Source organism: Camelus bactrianus, chromosome 16 (genome assembly GCF_048773025.1).
Source record: "Camelus bactrianus isolate YW-2024 breed Bactrian camel chromosome 16, ASM4877302v1, whole genome shotgun sequence".
Taxonomy (NCBI): Eukaryota; Metazoa; Chordata; class Mammalia; order Artiodactyla; family Camelidae; genus Camelus; species Camelus bactrianus.
In genome coordinates this window covers 55,702,772-55,722,608 of record NC_133554.1, presented here as the reverse complement: position 1 = coordinate 55,722,608, position 19,837 = coordinate 55,702,772, and the positions used below count along the sequence as shown (strand labels likewise).

The 19,837-nt window shown below is 46.7% G+C and overlaps 1 protein-coding gene across 2 annotated transcripts in view; it reads left to right on the top strand.

The window, feature by feature from the left end:
• Window positions 1–6,381: 6,381 nt before the first annotated feature.
• The window catches only part of UBE2O (ubiquitin conjugating enzyme E2 O), a 54,916-nt gene continuing 41,460 nt past the window's right edge, over window positions 6,382–19,837 (top strand). The window contains exon 1 of one of the 2 annotated variants that reach the window (XM_074343745.1): window positions 6,382–6,861. In XM_074343745.1, coding sequence (XP_074199846.1) covers window positions 6,445–6,861 — 417 coding nt within the window. In that variant the 5' untranslated portion in view covers window positions 6,382–6,444. The remainder of the gene's footprint in view (window positions 6,862–19,837) is intronic. The other variant, XM_074343744.1, reaches the window with a different exon arrangement.

Genomic DNA, 19,837 nt, shown 5'->3' with positions numbered 1-19,837 from the left:
AGTTCATCAGCAGTCCTGCCCACTGGGGTTTGAGTACTCAAGATAATTTCTCCAAGCTGCCTAGAGCCATCCTAGCTGGAGGAGGTGAGCTGGGAGGGTCCAGAAGGTTCTAGGAGAGCCTGGCGCGACCCAGATATCCCCAAATGCTTCTTTTTCCCAATCACAACCCCCCTTGGCATAGCTGACTCACTAAGGTTGAGAATTCAGCCTCCTCTGGGGCCCCACGACTCTTATTAAGTCCAGAACCTGACCCTCTACTTCCCTCTGTCCCCCAAGGTCAGGTGTGAGCATCCACCATTCTTACAATACCTCTCAGACACCTGAGATTTTTTTCACCACCACTGCATTTCCTTCCCCTGGTATCCCATCCCAGCTCACTGCCCGTGAACTGTTTAATAATTACACACCAGTACAGCATGCCAGGGGCCAGCATATTCTACCCTCCCCTAGGGATGGGGGTCCTCATTAGCAGGCAGGTGGTCCAGGTCCGGAAGCTTTTTAGAGTCTATTCCCTGGGACCACACCCTGAGGCCAGAGGACCAGGCTTTGTTTCCCTCTTAGGGACAGTCATTGCATGGATGATGCGTCTTCTTTCAGCCAAGAGCAGTCCTTGGAGAGGAACGCAGGTGTGAGCCTCAGCAGCTGGTGGGGGAGGAGTTCTGGACTTGAACGTGGACTTGGCTGTGCACCACGGTGTCCACTGCACACTCATCACCTCCAAAGGCTTATAAATCCCTGGAGGACAGAGACTGCACAGAACGTGTGGCAATATGCTCGATGCAAGTAGGCGTCTGCTGCTAGGTGTTGGTTCTTCTGTTGAGGAAGGTAACACTTGCTCCCTGACTTCCTGTGGATTTATTTTGCAGCCTCTTCGATAGGCTGACATCACCGCGGGGCTGAATGTGGCTCTGTCCTTATTTAGGGCTCAATATCTGCCATATTACACAGGCGGTTTCCTCAGGAACCTTCCAGATCTTTCTGGAACGGAGGTGTCAAAAGCAGAGATAGATCGCCACCTCCTGGAGAAAGAAGGGACCTATGGCTTCCTGGGTATCCGGAGCCCCACCGCCCAATAGAAAGCTCCTGTGCACCCCATGTGTGATTTTCAATTTTCTAGTAGCCACGTGAAAAACAGCCTAAAGAAACGGGTTACCTTGACTTAATAGAATACTGTGTTTAACCCAACATCCACAAAGTATTGTCCTTTCAACAAGTAGTCAATATAAAAATTATTAGAGATACTTTACATTCTGGTGGGTTTTTTTGTTGTTGTTGTTTTGTTTTGTTTTTGCACTGAGTCTTCAAAATCCAATGTGTATTTCACACTTACAGCCCTTGGCAATTCAGACCGGCCACATTTCGAGGGCTAAGAGCCACACGTGGTTAGGGGCTCCTGTAGCCCGTGCGAAGCCCAGAGCTGGAGGCTGAAGGCTAAGGAGAGAACAATAGTGTGTGTTGGGTGAGGCATGTGTGTGTGCGAGGCTGTGTGTGTATACGTGGACCTGTATATGTGTGCATGGGGTGAGTGTGGATGTGTGTGTGATGTGAGTGTGCCTGTGAGGGTTTTTGTGTCTAGGAAAAATAGAAAGCTGGAGAACTGAGGAAAGACAGAGATGTCCCAGGGACCTATTGGTGCACTTAGGGCCTTTGGGAGAGGTTGGCTTGTTTTTGTTCGATCATTCGAAAAATCTTTTGAGCACCTACTGTGACTCAGACCTGCGCTGGATGCTGGAAAACAAAGGTACAAAGAAGAGTCCCGCAAAAGAGCTAGGCATGCAAATAGAGGGAAATAAATGCACTCAGACAGGTATTACCAGGTAAGTGGGGGAGTAAGGGGGGAGGGGAATAGGGCTCTTGGAAGACTTCATAGATAAGAAGCCCCAAAGTGGGTATTGTAAGATGAATAGGAGTTCTTTAGGTAAATCTATCCAAGTAGAGAAATAAAGAATTCCAAACAGATGGTGAAGCAAGTGCAAAGGTTCGAAGGCACCAAAAAGTCGGGACCCTGGAGTGAAAAGCTGAGGCGGGAGCAGGGAGCATGCGCACTAGGTGCAGACGCGGTAGGTGGGGTTGGAGGGAGGTGGAAGGAATCAATTCATAAAAGATCACGTGTGCCATTCTCTGGTGGACCACGGAGAGCCACGGAAAGACATAAAGCTAAAAAGTTGATGATCGTGTTCATATTTTCAATCTCCCAGAAACAAGGTGATGCGGGGACTAGGGCGCCGGCGTAGGCAAGAGATGGAGGTGAACTAGTAGTTGCAGTTAACGTTGATCAGGCTCGTAAAATGTTGTGCAGGCATGCGCAAAACTTTCCACCCATCATGTCAGCTAAATTCTTCAGCAGCCTTATGTAGTAGGTACTGTTGTTATTCCCATTTTACAGAAAGGAAACCAAGGCTCAAAGAAGTAAAATAACTTGCCCAAGGTCACATAGTGAGTCAGTGGCAGCACAAGCTTCAAACTCAGATTCGTCCGACTCCAGAACCACACCCTTGGCCACGGAACCATCCCGTCACCCTCTCCCCCTGCAATGTGGAGCTGCCCCCAGCAGAGCAGCTCTGGAACTGGGGGTGTAAAAAGCGGGTAGAGGGACCACAACCTCAGCTTTGATGACAGGTGGACTGACCCTCAGGTGCCCAACTTGGTACCCAGGTAGGTGATGCTGCCATCAGCCCGGATGAGGACCCTGAGAGAAGGATGGGTTTGGGGAGATGTCTCTTTGCCCTGATATCAATTCTACTTAGATTTAAACGGCACCCAGGGTCATATAATGTAATATTCAAAATGCCCAGGACACAATCTAAAATTACTTTTTGTGAGAGGGCTCCTGGGGCAGCTCCCCTCTCACCCCACTTTTCCAGCCAAAGACCCCAGTGTGGAAGGCACCTTGGAGCCCCCAAACACTCACTGCAGTGTGGAAGGAGCTCTCTGGGTCCCTCTGGATTTGCTCTTACACAGAGGTTTGAAGAGGCCAGGCAGGGCGGGGCTCCACCAGGGAGTAGCATGGGGCCCATGCACACTTGGTGGGTCTGGAGAGGCAGCCCAGTGACTGGCTAAGATAGGGACGAGGCAAGGCCTGCTTCCCTGAGATCGGTTCATTTTGCTGCCAGCCCTGCTGCCTCCTGCACTTGCCCAGCCCATCAGCAAGGGGTGTGACCAGACTGGCTCAGTTTCTGACAAGCACGTTTGTAAACAAGGAAAATTCTCTCAAGAAACATCTCTATTCCCCAAGAAGGACTGGGTGTTGGGGCCATGAAAGAAAGGGATTTCTCCATTGGGGAAGAAGGGTTTTTATTCTTTTTTTTCATTTAATGATTAGGAAGACAAAAACTAGGCAGATACTTACATCCAGGCTCACCCCAATTGCCAGCCTGGAGGTGCAGAGACCAGCTGGGGGATTAGGGTCTGGGCAGGAATCAAGCCTCAAACCTTGTCTGGGGCATCTCTGGTCTGAGTGAGGTCACTGAAGGTCACCACGAGATGGAGAGGAATGTACTGACCCTCTGTCTGTAAAAGGGCTCAGATGCAGCTCAAATTGAGGGCCAATAGAGCCTTAACCCCTTGGGTGTATGGAGGAGAGGATAGGAAACTGACTAAATGGAGGTATGGGAACCTCAGGTCTTTGATGTACCCTACCAAGATGGTTCATCACTGAGCACCAGTGCTGTGCCAGGCACTTGCTAGGCACTGGGGTTACACATATAAATACAAGATCCACGTGTTCAGAACAGGTTTAGCAAGGGAGAGATCAGCATTTGAAATCAAGGGCTCTTGCTTATAACCTAGCACGTTCTTGTTAGTGGTGGGGGAGGTGGGGACAGCACCGTCTGGTATGGGGCTTTGCAAAGAGGGAGAATCATACTTCCTCCCTCACAAGGGGATAATCTATGTGAAGGTGGATAATCTATGTAAAGCACTTATCATAGTACCTGGCATTAAGTTACCGCTCAATAAATGGTAGCTATTATTAGCCATTATTATAAGAAGCTGCAGAATAAACAGGGCACATCTTTCTGGAGTGCCAATTTTACTCAACGATTAGGGAGGAAAGGACATTTTGTTTATATTAAAACAAACACTGGCAGAAGCTGGAGTAGAATGCAAAACTCACTTGGATTTTTTGACATCAAACAAACATTTTGGGACTGCGTTGCCCTGCCCCTACTGACCACTTGCTCACTCCCCATCCCCTGATAGACACAGGAACTAGAAAAGACCTTGCACTTAAGGCAGGAAATCTCGGTTCCAACTTGGCTCAGCCAATTACTACCTTGTGACCTTAGGCACTGAAATCCTTAGGCCCTGTTTCCTCATTAGTAAAATAGGATTAATTACATCTATATCCAGGATTGTGATAACAAACAAGATAATGTATGCGAATGTGCCTGGCTCAGTGTCTGATCAATAACAGGTGCTCAGTAAATGTTAGATGATCAGGGGCCAAAGGAGATAGGGCTAAAGGGACATAGTAGATGGAATAGAAGCTACTCTGTTATTGTTAAAGCCTCCCAGGTCTTTATGAGGAAGAGAGTGCGGAACCGTGTCCTTACAGCAATGATTCCAGATGGCCATTCTGCGCTGTGGTCTGGGATGGGAAGGCCATGATTTGGGAACCCATTTTTGCCCCAGATTATGTCCTAATTTCCCTTAAGCTCTTTTTCTGTACCTTAGCATGTGAGTTTTCTAAGGTTTGGGTCCATTGACAACCACCCTAAGCCCAATATTACAGCAATACTCTATAAGTACTTGGCTTAGGGCAACTTGTGTACTCAAGCTGCCATCTGTGCTTGTACCATGTGCCATGTTCTTACAACTTTTCCATGAGGGTAATTCTGTATCCTCAGCAGCCTATAAACTACCCAATGCCTTTTTTGAAGAAACTGAACACTGTAATATTAAATCATCTTACTAATCTGTCATTAATAGTCTTGCAGAAAATTGTGGGAAAAAATGATTTTAACTGAGAAAGGTGATTTTAACTATATCTTGAATTTTCTTAATTTCCTTTTAACAACCCATTATGAATCTGTCCTCTGAGAATGCATCTAAATCTTTTGGAACTTACTTAGGAGACACATTAGTATAATTACTTTTTATATTTTAAAATGGCAATCTGAAGCAGATCATAAGTATAACAGTTCTGCCAATCTAGAATTTTAGTCTAGGTGGGGGTGTGGTTGAAATATTATAATAACGGTTATGCTTTTTGAGGGAGCTACATGCCAGGCACTGTTCTATTTCACTTCATCCTCTCAGTTGCTGGATGAGACAGGTACTGCTGTTACCTCCTCAGTTTTACAGATGAGAAAATTAAGGTGAAAAAAGTTTATCAGCTTGCCACCTTTATAAGTGGCAGTGCCAAAAATTGGAATCTATGGCTTCCACTTTTAACTACCTTACTATTCTACCTCTTGCCACACATACTAAGCCTTGTGGAGCTTTGAACTCATCCAGATGCATTTAAAGCCAAACCATAGGGGCCACAAATACTTATCTTTCTTTGGGACTTCTTCATCAATACCTTGACCAGTCCCTAAAGGGTCATGACCGTCCAGGCTTTGCTTGGAATTCCTTAATGCAAAACACTCTAAATACACTCTATATATAGCCATGCTAACAAGCTACCTTGGAGTTGAAACTATTTAAGATGTATATATTTTTTCTTCCCAACTCGAATTGTAAACACCTACAGGACAGGGACTGTATCTTGCTCTTTCCATATACCTCCCAGTGCCTAGGACTTAGACTGGAGACGGCAAGGGAGCTCTCTCTTTTTTTTTTTTTCCCTTTGTTTTTCCTTTAAGGGAGCTCATTTTAAAAAAAAAAAATTTTTTTTTATTGGAGTGTAGTTGATTTAGTTAGTTTCAGGCATACAGTAAAGTGATTCAGTTATACATATGCATATATACACATATTTTCAGATTTTTTTCATTATAGCTTATTACAAGAAATTGAATATCGTTCCCTGTGCTATACAGTAGGCCCAGTTGTTTATCTATTTTATATATAGTAGCTTGTGTCTGGTAATGCCAAACTCCTAATTTATCCCTCCCGGGAGCTTATTAACTATTGTTGACAGTCTTCAGATCATCCTCCGTCCCACCTCGGCCACTCCCCTTTTCCTTGCTTACCACTCCACTTCCTTCTTGGGGGATTCCCACCTCTTCCCACTCCCTCTACTTTTATCCTCTCTGGCCCCGCCCCTCTGTCGTGGAGTCCATCCTTTCCCACCCCGCCCCCCGCCCCCGGCAGCATCTCCAGCGTCCCCTAGCGACGAGGCGGTAGCCCCTAGCAACCGCATCTTGGTTCCCAGACGACGGCGGCACGTAGGGTCACGTCAGCGCGCCGTGGCCCCGCCCCCGGCGCCGGCTGGTCCCGCCTCCCTGTGCCTCTTTCGCCGCCGCCGCCGCTGCCGCCGCCCGAGACTCGCGCAGAGCAATTATGGCGGATCCCGCAGCGTCCGCGCCCGCAGCTCCGGCTCCCGCCCAGGCCCTCGACGCGGCCCCGGACGCGGCCCTGGCCCCGGACGCAGCCCCCGCCCCGGCCCCGGCGCCCGCCTCAGACTCGGCCTCCGGGCCGTCCTCGGACTCCGGCCCCGAAGCCGGCTCGCAGCGGCTGCTGTTCTCTCACGACCTGGTGTCGGGCCGTTACCGCGGCTCGGTTCACTTCGGGCTGGTGCGCCTCATCCACGGCGAGGACTCGGACTCGGAGGGCGAGGAGGAGGGCCGCGGGAGCTCGGGCTGCTCCGAGGCGGGGGGCGCGGGCCACGAGGAGGGCCGGGCCAGCCCGCTGCGCCGAGGCTACGTGCGCGTCCAGTGGTACCCGGAGGGCGTCAAGCAGCACGTGAAGGAGACCAAGGTGCGGCGGGTCGGCGGGCAGGGGCCGGGGCCGGGGCCGGGGTCTGAGGGAGGACGAGTTGGCTGATAGAGCCCAGGGTCGGGCAGGGAGGCGTGCGAGGCGCTGCCCGGAATGGTGCAACTGCAGTGGGCAGAGGTGGGAGGACAAGCCTCAGCGGAGAGGACGCTCCGGTGCAAAGTCATTGCACCAGCCCTGGGCCACCGGGCCGCGGTGGCTTCCCCACGCGAAGGACTTCCAAGCCAGGCCAGGGTGCGGTGTCGGCCTCAAGATTATATATGTGGACCCACGACAGTGGAGAAGTCCTGGGGCTCTGAGGCACGCTCAGCTTTACACCAGTGCGGCGTTTTGCTGACCCCCGAGGAGCTACATACTGCATTGTGCATCCAGGAAGGAAGGCCGTGCCGGTCCGTGCGGGGAGGGGTTGTGGGCATTCCAAAACAAAGATAGAGGTGAAAATCTCGGCCAACATAAAACCCCAAGAAGTTCACTAGATTACAGAATGCGTTATTATCGGTGAAGAAAACCAACCCCTTGTGTTTTACCTTGTTGCCTCGTTTTAATTGCTGCAGGGAACTTTGAGTAAAATCATTAACAATCAGAGCCGTGATATTAATAGTACTGGTGGGGGGAGGGATGTGACAGCTGCTGACTGGGATTGATGACTCTTAAGTACGGTTGGACTTCTTGAAAAAAAAAATACTATAGAACTATGGATGGAGGAGAGCCACCCATTTGGAAACCTGAGGGGTTTTTCTTGACCTGAGGCCATTAAGTGGACATCAGACTCCTTATGATGCTAGTGAATATTGCATTTTCACAAAACTGCAAAAAGTGTTTATCATCATAAACTTGAAACCTGAGCCAGAGTTGGTTTGGTAGCTTTTCATGTCTTGTTTTCTTGCGTGTGAATTCCTATCAGTGATTCGCACGCACACACACACCCTGTATCTTTTGCCCCTTCTTCATCTACTCCTTCTCTTTGCTTTCAAAAACACATTTCTAGACAGGAATCAGGACTGGGCTGTTCAGCTGCCTGGGATGTTGAGTGGTCTGATTTCAGGGGAGGGCACTTTAGAAGTTAATCTGGGTTTCTGACACACTGGGAAACAAAGGCGACCTGCGAAGGGGGTCTGTGATGTCAGCTCTGGCAGGGAAAACGGCCTTACTCCCCCGAAGAGCCTGTGATCTGTTTCCTAGTGGCAAAAGTGACTCCTGATGCCTGTGGCACAGGCATCCACAGACCCAGAGATCTGCTCACAGGATCCCTGGCTTCCCCTCAGACAAGTGCACATCAGGTGGTCACTTCTCTGACTCGGAGAGAAAATGGTAAGTTCATGCAGAAGTATGTGGAAAAGATTACTTTTTACAGTGGAATCTTTGTTAAAAATTGCCACCGATACTGTCATGTTGGGGAGAGAAGATTTTTGCTCTGTACACCGAGTTGTGCGTTGTTATACTAGCAAACAGTTGCCAACATCTTTCCGTCTCTCCATAGGTTCTTAAAAAATGTTTTTCCCTGACTATCTTCTCTAGAGGTTTGTGACTTCTGGAATGGAACCCATTTCACTCTGTCATGGCCTCGTGCCCTGGGGCTCACTGCCGGGAGCTGCCATGTTTATCAGTTTTTGTTCCTGTTCATCTGACTTTGGTGGTTAACTCTGTTTATGGTTCGGTTCCATCTGTCTCCCCCCACCATGTGTAATTATACGCAGTTTGACTTAAAATACCTGTTTTGGAATGAAATAGAAAATAACTTTAAGGCACCAGCTTGGATATATTTTGAAGCTGCCCTCCTGTGACTTGCTTTGAATTTGTTGAAATCCATCATGGCTCCAGTGGTAATGTTTTCTTTGCCATTGTAGTTTCTGCAGCTTCTGAGCTTAGTAGCAGAAGCTAAGGGGCAGAGGAATTCAAGGAAGGGGGGGCATGTAGTGTCCATTTGTGGATGTTGGGACCCAGTTCTTCTTTGAGGACTTGAGAATAGGCTTGTTTATACCTGATCGGTAGCTGTCTATTACCCCAAGCCATAGGCACAGATGACCCTGGTCAGCTGAACGTCTTTCCTGCTCTGCTTCTGACAACCGACTAGGGTGGTGGAGTGGGTCTTGGGACCTTGCAGCATTGTGATTTAGGAAGATTTTCCCTCTCACCTCCCACTCCTTATAAATCTATCAAAGTGACCATGTGCTGTAAAGGAAAGACCATTAGACCAAGACTGAGTATTTAGATTCCGATTGCTACTCCATCACTAATCTGGTTATGAGATTTGAGAACCCAGTTATTGATAGAATAAAGTAGTGACGATCTTGGGAAACATTTCTTTTTAAAGCTGCCACTTATTGGAATCTTTAAATAGTATCCTTTTAATGTAGAGTGTTCAGTAGGCTGTGGAGTGTTTTTGTAGTTTTCGTGTTAATATGGTGGGCAATGAGTAAAGTCTTAATCTTGGTCTCTTAATTTCTTTAAAGTTTTTAATGAACAAATTCAGAAAGAGAGATGAAGAGGCTAGCCAACAGATCCTACTCCCTCCTGGTCATGACAACGAAAATTATTAACAGAAACAAAATAAGTAGGTCTTCCTAGAAACTGCAGAACTTACAGTCCAGTACTTGAAGCTTCAAGCAGCCACAGTTAAGCTTCTTTAGGATTTAAAAGAAGCACGTAATTTGTGCTCCTACCTTTCCTCAGTCTCAGTGTGGTAGCTGATTTACCCACTTGAAACTTTTCCCGTTTGGCCATAGGTCCCGTATGTGGAAACTTGCCCCTTCCCTGTTGATGGTCAGCCTTAGAGTAAATTTTTGGCATAAAGCCAAATGCTGACAGCCTCTTCACCTTCTTGAGCATTGGCTGAATATGGTGGGTCTTTCTGGTCTCCACCTGTCCTGATTTGGACAGAGTGGCCTTTGTAAGGAAGAGATCCCCTGCTGTCTGTCCAAGTTTAGGGCCTTCCTGTTTTTGATTTAGCTTCCCTTTGCTTTCCCATCCCTTGTGTGTTGTCTTTTGCTCTAGGTTGCCTCAACATTCAAGGTCTTGCCTGATTTGAGACTTAATGTCTCTAAATTAAAGCTGTCCATGATCATCCTGCTTTTGTAAGTTTGTGTGTGTGTGTAGCATCCCTGATGACAGGTCCCTCAGGAATTGGCTTCTCGGTTTATTTTTGGCTTCTAGGCAGGCCAGCACTTCCATGGGGAAAGCTATTTGCTGTAGCATCATAGCTTGTGGGGTTCGCTTGCCTTGCTCGTCCAGGTGCTGGACCTATTAAAAGCTATTGTTCTTAGTGATGTAATAGGAAGAAGTTATGTAAGGTTAACCAAGATGCAAGACTAAGTGCATCTAATTGCATTTTATTCAGATAGGATCACAGCACTCGTGGAGTCTCTCAGCTGTTCGTGATTGTATTCTTTGTCCCTTAGCTTCCACTTCTACCTCCCAGTGCCTCGAGAGCTCCGTCTGGCTTGTCCCTGACTCATGGGCACTTTCACCAGATGAAAGGCATGTGTTTGTGTCCTGTGATTGAAATCAGAACCCTTGGGTGCTCTTCCTGGCTGTCACCTACTCTGAATGACCTTGGGCTAGTCACTGCCTCATTTCTCTCTCTGCAATAAAATGTGAGGTCTGTCTTTGTAGCCCCTGAAATGATCCTGGATAGGTGAATAACCAGAAGTGTAGCCAGATGGTGCCTGGCGTGCCTGCTTGGCTATTAGCAGACACCACCCTGATGTCCATCAGACAGAGCCAGCCCTGTCTCTTCAGGAGATCCTTCCCTGTGTCATTGGGTGGTGCCACCCCAGAGAGAAGCAAAAAGTGCACTGCAGGGTCTCAGTGTTGTAGGAGTTCCTGTTTGGTGATGTCTTTGCTTGTGACGTGGTAGATTATAGATTTGACTTCTTTATTAAGCCTCTTCTATAAATACTTGTGAACTTCACTCCTCTGTTACTTTATAAGAAATTCAGTGATGCACATTTAGAGTAACACCTGCCAAAGTCCACCAGCCTCCAGGAGTGGGGACATATGTGTATATATCTTCCTGAATCTAGGAGGCATCTTTTGAAATTCTCAAAAGACAGGTAGTGAGATTATGAATTACAAGGATGGCAGAGGACTGCTTTTGTATTTAAAGATAATAACAAGAAAAACAAACTTATATAGAGTGACTAGGTGATGGGCACTCTAAGTGCTTTATGTGAATTGCTCACAATACCCCTGTGAATTAGGTACTATTATTACCCCTGTATTATGGAGGAAACCAAGGAACAGAGAGGTTAAATAACTTGTCCAATGTCACACTGCTAATAAGTGGAGGAACCTGAATACAAATGGAAGTAAATATAATTTGCTCTCACTTGAGGATTCATAGATTGTTACTGTATTAAGTACCCTGATCAAACATGAGTCACAGGCCTTGCAGTTGGCATTAATCACTGAGTCTTGACACACTCAGAAGTCTTAGTGGAGGAGGAGGTAACCACAGGTGATGAGATGGGAAGGGCAGGATATTGGGATGGGTGGCAGGTGGACCAGTGGCTGGGAGGGAGAAGTGTGAGAGAAACCTTATTGCACTGCCATGTGCTTCTGTTGCACGTTCTTCATTCCCTAGCCCCACAGTTGTTATCAAAATAACTGTCAAAAACGACATTTTATTTCTGGAGAACCTGTAAATACCCCTAGATATTGAATGAAGCAGACTCTGTAAGTCTGAGCCCCCACCTGCATCTCCGGGAGCAGAACAAGCCCGGGTAACTGACGCAGAAACCTGTGTTGTCTTAGAAAAGGTCGGGGTTCAGAAACCCAGCTTGACCTCCTGCCCCTCCCTTGCTGCGGTTGTCACCCTCCTGCTGGGAATGCTGAGTCATGGGACAGGTTGGGAAGGGCTCCCTGGAGAGAGGCTGCGTCCGCTCAGCTCCAGTCCTTCTCCCTTCAGGTTCCCCACGCCACCGACTCTGCTCCCCCACCTGTTTTTGCTTTAGGACGTTAAAGGTCTCTGTGCTTTTCCCGTCCCCATGTCATTGGTTTTTCTCTTTGTCATTTTCCTGTGTTGTTGGGAGGAACTTTTTTTTTTTTTTTTCAGTTTTACACACGGGCCTCATGGAATCCAGTGGCACATCTGCGGGGCTAGCACTTTACCAAAGGGGGTGGGTGCGGGTGTCGTGAATAATGTGGACTGCCGTCACAGCAGTGCTGGGCCTGGGAACAGCGCCAGCTGCCCCTGGTGGTCCCCTCAGAGTTGAGTTTAGGGCGATTCTGTGATGAGTGGGCTTTCTTTAAAAAGCCATCCCTTGGCTTTAACCCTCGGAGGACATAATCTGTGCTCCTATTTTGATCAGAGTTTGCTGCCCAGGGCTTAGCCTGCTTCTGGATTGGGGTGGGACGGTGTTACTTTAAATGAATACTCAAAGGGGAAAATGGCCATCAGGACCGTTTATAAAATGCTTTCTCGTTTACAAGATGCTTTCACTTATATTTACTAGGAATTGGGTGTTTTTAACTGTGGCTCCTCCCCGAGGCTCCGCGTGCCCGGGGCTAGAGGCCAAACCCCGGGGAGGTCGAGGTTTTCTCGCTGCTGCTTCCACAATGGCAGCTGCACTGAGCTGGGGACACGCTCAGAACTGCTTGTCTTGCTGACTCGTGTGCCAGACTCAGGGGGCTCTGCTAGGAACCACCTGAGGTGCGGTTGCAGATCCGACCGGGAAGAGCAGGACGCTTACTGGAATTTTTTGTAGTTCAGGATAAAATTGAATCGTGTTAATGGATAGCCCTCTGAGTTTATCTTCTCCAGGGCTCTTCGCCCTTGTCTCACTCTCCAGCTATACTCTGCGGTTGAGGATTTCTTGTCCTTTGACCCAGGCTGACTGTGTTGAATAGATCTTCTGGTTAATTTGCCCATGGGTATACTGTCTTCTTCTGAAGCAGGACTGTGAAAAAGTTTTTGTGATTTAAATATTGAGGCAAATGACACACTGTTCAGAAGTATTCGGCTAGGCAGTCAGTACTGGAATGAATGTCTTTTTTGAGTTAAATTTAGTTGACTGGTTGAGGAGTTTTTGGTTTGTTTGCATATTTTGAGAGTGAAACATTTTGTTTTCTGCAGCTAGGTCAAAGGAATAAGACACCTGATCACTCTGGTCTAAATTGATAGCAAAGCTATGTCTGGTGAAAATTCATTCTGGCTATGACACTCCAAACAATCTTAAACATTTGAGATACTGAGTAGTGCTAAAAAAAGAAAAGGAAAAGGCAGTCAGTCCTATTCAGCAATAAAATGAAAACCCCAGGCTCCTGGAGAGGTTTCCTGCAGTCTTAAGAGTGTTCTTCATTTGCATCCTGCAAGTGAGAGCTGGTCTTTCACACCCAGCAGCTCTGATGAAGTTCTTCCTCCTTGTTTTAATTTTGATCCTGTTTGTGGGAGATGCTGCAGTGTTGAGGGCTTGTGATGCTGTCTTGACAGGCATATCCGACTGCACTCGCTAGCCCCCTTAAGTGCAGTGGGAAGGAATATCGACACACACATCTGTGTCTGTTGTATGGCTTCTGGGAGCATCAGGATCTGACATGCTCCGAGCCTAAAGCATCCTCATATTTGTCTGCTCTGACTGTTTAATTACTTAAGGGAGTTTGAGGGCCCTGAAGCTTGATGCTCTCGTCTTTAGGACAGGGTAGAGAGAGCATCTCGCCCTTCCCCAGCCTGCTTTGGGGGCATCCCAGCACCCCGCTGCTAGAAAGGGGTATCTGCCTCCATTTCCTGGAGACCCGCGTGTCCCCTAGCCTTTCTCCTTCTGGCCTCACAGCACTGGGTGTGAATGGCTCTTCTGAAGGTCACAGAGGGCTGGTGAATTCCTGGTCACTGCATTTACTGACTTTTTCTCAGCGTCTGTCCTTTTGACTCATCAGCCTTGTTATTATGGTCGATCATCTCTCTTAGTGGAAACTTTCCTCCATTGGGTTCCACTCTACTGACCATAGTGGATTTTTTTCTTCTGCCTTTTCCCTCTTCCCTCTCTCAGTGAGACTCTCCTCCCCTCCCTGTCTTCTCTTCAGTGCGCTTGTCCACTCCTGTAGCCGCAGCTGGTATCTACATGTACACGACTTACACATCTGCAGCACACTCCCAGCCACTTACCTGATAGACCCATCCTGTCATCTTTACGGGTGGAAGGTCTTAGGAATGTAACTACCCTCCCCACTCCTAGTCTGTGGAATTTTAGAAATTTCTTTCCCCAACTTTTTTTTTATTATGAAAGAATTTCAACATACAGAAAAGTTGAAAGGCTAGGCCAGTGATTACTAATTATTGTCAGCCATCATGAGTCAGCAGTTAACATTCTGCCATATTTGCTTTATCTGTGCATGTCAGTGGATGTAAATATGTTATCTCCTGAGCCAGTGGTGAGTTAGCAGCAGACATGATGACACTTAACTCTACTCACACTTACATATTCTAAAAATCAGAACATTTGTAATCATTTTAAGTTTAACTTCTTGGGCTCCCATTCTTTTTTTTTTTTCCTTAAAATTAAAAAAATTGTTGTAAAATACACATAACATAAAACTTTTATGTGTACTGTTGAATGGTATTAAAGACTTCACATTGTTGTTTGACTGTCACCACCACCATCCATCCCCGTAACTCTTCATTTTGTAAAACTGAAACTCTGTCCCCTTTAAACAATAACCGCCCCCTTCACCATTCTACCCTCCCCCTTGCCCCTGGCAGCCACCATTCTACTTTCTGTCTCTGAGTTTGATTGCGGTAGGTACCCGGTATAAGTGGAATGATACAGTATTTGTCTTTTTGTGACTGGCTTATTTCACTTAGCATAATGTCCTCAAGGTTCATCCATATTGTAGTTTATGTCAGAGTTTCCTTCCTTTTAAAGGCTGAGTAGTATTCCATTGTATGGATATACCACATTCTGCTTATCCCTTCATCACTTGATAAATACTTGGGTTGCTGCCACATTTTGGCTTTTGTGAATAATGCTGCTATGAAAATGGGTGTATGATACCTCTTTGAGATCCTGTTTTCAATTCTTTTGGGTACATACCCAGAAGTGAAGTTGTTGGATCACGTGGTAATTCTATTTTTACTTTTTTGAGGAACTGCCATACTGTTTTTCCGTAGCAGCTGTACCATCTTATATTCCCAGTTTCTCTGCATTCTAGTCAACATTTGTTATTTTTATTTATTTTTTGATAGTAGCTATCCTACTGTGTATGAAGTGCTATCTCACTGTAGTTTAGATTTGCATTTCCCTAATGATTAGTGATGCTGGGCAACTTTTCATGTGCCTGTTGGTCATTTGTATGTCTTCTTTGAAGAAACGTTTATTCAAGTCACTTGCCTGTGTTTGATTGTTTTTAGTTGTTGAGTTTTAGGAGTTCCCTATATATTCTGGATTATCTTTCTATCAGATACATGGTTTGCAAGTATTTTCTCCTATTCTGTGGGTTGCCTTTTTTACTCTGTTGGTAGTGTCCTTTGATGCATAAAAATGTTTAAATTTTCATGAAGTCCGGCTTGTCTGTTTTTCTTTTGTTGCCTGTGCCTTTGGCGTCAGGCCCCCATTTTAATTTGTCAAGTCTTTGTTGGAAATGCCTCTTGCGTCCCTGCATTTCCTTTCCACTGCACTGGTTCCCTGATTGTCTCATGCCTGGACTCGTCTGTCCTGGTCCCCCTGCCTTGAGACCCTCCTTCTGCCCAGCAGGCTGCACTGCAGGCCGACCTCCCGAGTGACCAGGCTGTCAGGGCCCAGCCTCTTGTCCTGCCTTGACTTGTCTTCAAGGCTCCTCAGCTTCGTTTCACACGTTCTCCTGCCTCTTCAGTTGACTCCAGCTAATCTGTTTTCCCAAATCACTTGTGCTGTTCCCTGCCTCATGCCCCACGGCACTTGGGCGATGCACTCGGGTTCTCTCCTTAGATAGGAAGCTGCTTGAGAAACAGAGCTTTCTGTGAAAGCTTATATTCTGAATGACTCACATATACGAGTGAATAACTCCTTCAATTAAGAATGGGTAAAACCACCCCAGTTGATTGGCGGTGCTGGGAATGGGAGAGCGTGGATGAATGACACCTAGATCAGTGCTTGTTAAAGGCGAGTGTGTGCTTGGCTCTCGTTGGTACAGATTCTCCTGCAGCGCCCAGACTGGGGTGGGCCCGAGGATGTGCGTGTCTGATGTGCTCCTCCGATGCAGATTCTGCTGCTTGGGAGTGACTACACTTTGAATTGGACTGGTATACAGGTCCTCAAAGACCCTGTTGATGTCAGTAGGTTCAGTTTTTAATCCTCCTCCACCCAAGTTACAAGAATATGCAACTGGTTTGAGGTTTTTGTCTCCCTCTGCTTAGTCTTCTAGTAGCAGTGTTAATACCAGAAATTGTCAAAAGATGGGCCGCAGGAGGAAAGGGAAATTAAGTTGCCTTTAATAACCAGGCAGTGCTTTCAGGTCATAGCATTAGAAAGACCTGTTTACTACCAACCCTCCCCTATTGCCTACTGACCAATATTAACACACAGTTGTTGCTAAGACGTTTCATTGGATTTAATTTCTTTTTAGGATGAAAATATATGATAGCTGTATGAGTACAGTACAGCCAGTGGGGACAGTGATTGAAATTGCTGTCTTTTATCCAGCCCGCATCAGTGGGTTGCCTGCTGTGTGCTCGCTTTGCATGTTATTATCTTTCTGTTTCCCTGAAGTGGCCCGTGTCCCTATTTTAGAGACGAAGAGACCAAACCTGGAAGATGCCTGTAACCCGCTCAAGGCCACACAGCTACTGAGGAGCTGAGCTGGGGTGTTTGTGCTGCCAAAGCTCAGGCTCTTTTCTCTGGCTGCGCAGCTGCCCCTGCAACTGCTGGGTGGACTGGGTGGACTGTGGGAGGTGGAGACCCCACCTCATCCCTGCCCTAGATCGGGGACCAGCGGACTTTCCTTAAAGGGCCAGGTGAACATATTTTAGGCTTAGCAGGCTGTACTGCCCCCTTCACAGCTGCTCACCTTTGCTGCTGTAGTGAGAAAGTGTTCAGAGACAGTAAGCAGATGGATGGCCATGGCACAGGCTGTAGGATTTCACTTAGCGCAGGCAGAAGGCTGGGTTTGTCCTGCACACTGTAGTTTGCCCATCTCGGCTCTGGAGGGGACCTGAGCAATGCACATGTGATGTCAGCCATGTCTGTAACTTTAAACTTAATAAGGAGCCATCTGTGAAAAGAGAATTGAAATGAGTGAAATTAATTTTAATATGTTTTTACCCAATGTATCAAAAATATGTTAACATGTAATCAGCATAAAAACTATTATTAAAATTATTTACATTCTCCTTTCTCAAATGGCTGCTGTATTGGGTAGCGCTGCTCCAGAAACTCGGTCTGGTAGGAGAGAAAAACACCTCTCTAGTCCCTTACTCAGCTTGATTTTCCTCGTGGCACCCAGCATCATCTGAGATTTCATTACTTCATCTCCTTGCTTACTGCCTCCCCCAGCCAGAAAGTAAGGGGTCAGAAGCGTCTCGTTCTCTGTTCCCAGTGCCTAGGATGTGACTGCACCAAACCAGATGCTCACTGATATTTGTTCAATGAATAAAGGAAGGGATACCATAAGATAGACAGTTCCAAGTTCCATCTGAAGAGGAGTTTGGTGGGAGAGCATGAGGAAAAGCTTTCATGGAGGTAGGTTTTGAACGAGCCCAGGAAAGGTAGGAACTGGGGACTGCAGTTGTGGGAGGGAAGGGTACCCTACGCGGTAAGACCACTATGAACAAAGACAGTAGAGGCAGGAAGTTTGGGTGACACGTGGGAAAAATAGTTCACTCGGCCTAGAACTTCTTTACACGTAAAAGCTATTGAGGCCCCCAGCGAGCTTTTACTTACATGGGTTATATCAGTATTTACCATGTGAGAAATTTAAACAAGATTCAAAACCCAAGAATGCTTACGCCATCAGAGCAATGACATCATGTCGCCTCTGGAAAATTCCACCGTAGACTTGTGAGAGGATGAGAGTGAAAAGGACAAATAATGCCTTTTGAATAGTATTATGAGGTTCTTCTGTTCAACACAGGAAACTTTTTTCAATATGTTGTAGTATCCTGTAATGAAAAGGAATATGAAAAGAAATACATGTATGTATATGTGTGAGTGAAACATGCTGTACACCAGAAATTGACACAATATTGTAAACCAACTATACTTCAATTAAAAAAAAAAAGAATCAAAAGTTCCTTAAAATTAAAAAAAAAAGATAGTGAGGAAGTTTTGACTTTGGATCTCCTGAAAGGGCCTCAGGGGTCCCTGGACCATATTTTGAGAACTGCTGAGGGATAAGGAGGAAGTCCTAGCAAGCAAGGATCCGACTGCAAATAATAAAAACATTTATTATTGTTATTAGTATAAAAATTATTATTGTGCACCTGCTGTGTTCTCGACACTGTTGTAAGCACTTTGGGTGTGTTTGCTCTTTTAAGCCGCCCTGGGAGAACCTGTGAAATAGCTGTTATTATTTTACCTATTTTACAGATGAAGGAGGGTAGGAGGCTGCCCATAGTCCCATAGTAAGTGGAAGAGGTTGCGCTAAACCCAGGCTGTTGCCCCTTTAGCCATGCGGCCAGCTGCCCCTCAAAGACTGCATCACACTTGCTCTGTGGTATAAAGATCTCTGAATGGTAGACTTGGGAGTTTAGAGTTTTTTTTTTTTTTCTTTTTAACGTGAGGAGCCACTGCAGAATTTGCAGTGAGTGATTGGGCAGTGATTCACAGGGATGGGTTAGGTGGGGGAGCTGGGAAGCTTGGAGACTACTAAGGAGGCTTTTACAAAGCAAGTGAGTTATGTCTTTTGTGCATTTAATTTGCATGACATCATGTATACATGCAAGGCACAGAGTGTTGAAAAGTACTGATTTTTCTAACAAAATGGGCCCCAAATGTGAGCCAGCGACTTCATCCAGTATCCAGTGGGCACAGCAGCGACCTGCTTCAGCGCCAGCCGAAGAGCTGGTGTGTAGGACTTAGTACTCGTTCTAAGGGAGTTTTCAGGGATAATTCTGTTGGTGCTCGGTTTGACCTGGGGACCTAACTCCAAGTGCAAGTGGGACTCTGTTGAATCTGAGAGGGCAGTAGTAAAGCTTTGAGTTAGGGTGGTGGGGATAGAGAGGTCAGGGCGTCGGGGGGGGGGGGGGGGGCGGGGCTTCTCAGGCAGGGCAGCAGGCGCAAAGCCCTGCAGGCTCCTGGGGAGTAAGGAGTGCGGCGTGGGCACCACTCACTGGGCTGCGGCAGTGGTGTCAGCGGCCTGCGGCTTTCAGCTGGTCAGGAGGGAGTTGAGGAGCCATTGAGTTTTTTGCTTTTTATTGTTGTAAAATATACATACCATAAAGTTTACCATGTTTACCACTTTGGAGTGTACAGTTCAGTGACGGTAAGTATAGTCATGTTTTTGTGCAGCCTTCCCCACCACCCATCTCCAGAACTTTTTCATCTTCCCAAACTGAAACTCCGTCCTTATTAAACAATAACCTTTTGCAAAAGTGAAAGCCGTTCACTGTAGACATGTGGCCCCCCGGCCTACAGGGAGTGAGGGGGAGCCACAGCAGAGACCCAGGTGGTAAGACAGTCCCACCAGTAACAGCAGCATGGACAGAGTGTGTGGACTCGTGGTTTTGGGTGTGCTGTGTCTTAGGTGCCTGGAAACATGCGGGTGAATAGAGATACGTGCCTTGGAGATATGTATTCAGTCTGCCCCATCTTTCTTTAATTCTTACTGTTATCCTCTTTCATACCCTCATAATTGCGTTTTAAAAATCAACACTATTTTGATTTACAGAAAAGTTGTAAAGATCCTGATATACCCTTCACCCAGCTTCCCCCAATGTTAACATCTTAGGTAGCACGACACATTTGTCAAAAGTAAGAGGCTAACATTGGTTCCATGCAGTTAGCTAAACTACACGCTTTTATTTGGATTAATTTTCCACTCGTCCTTTTTCTGT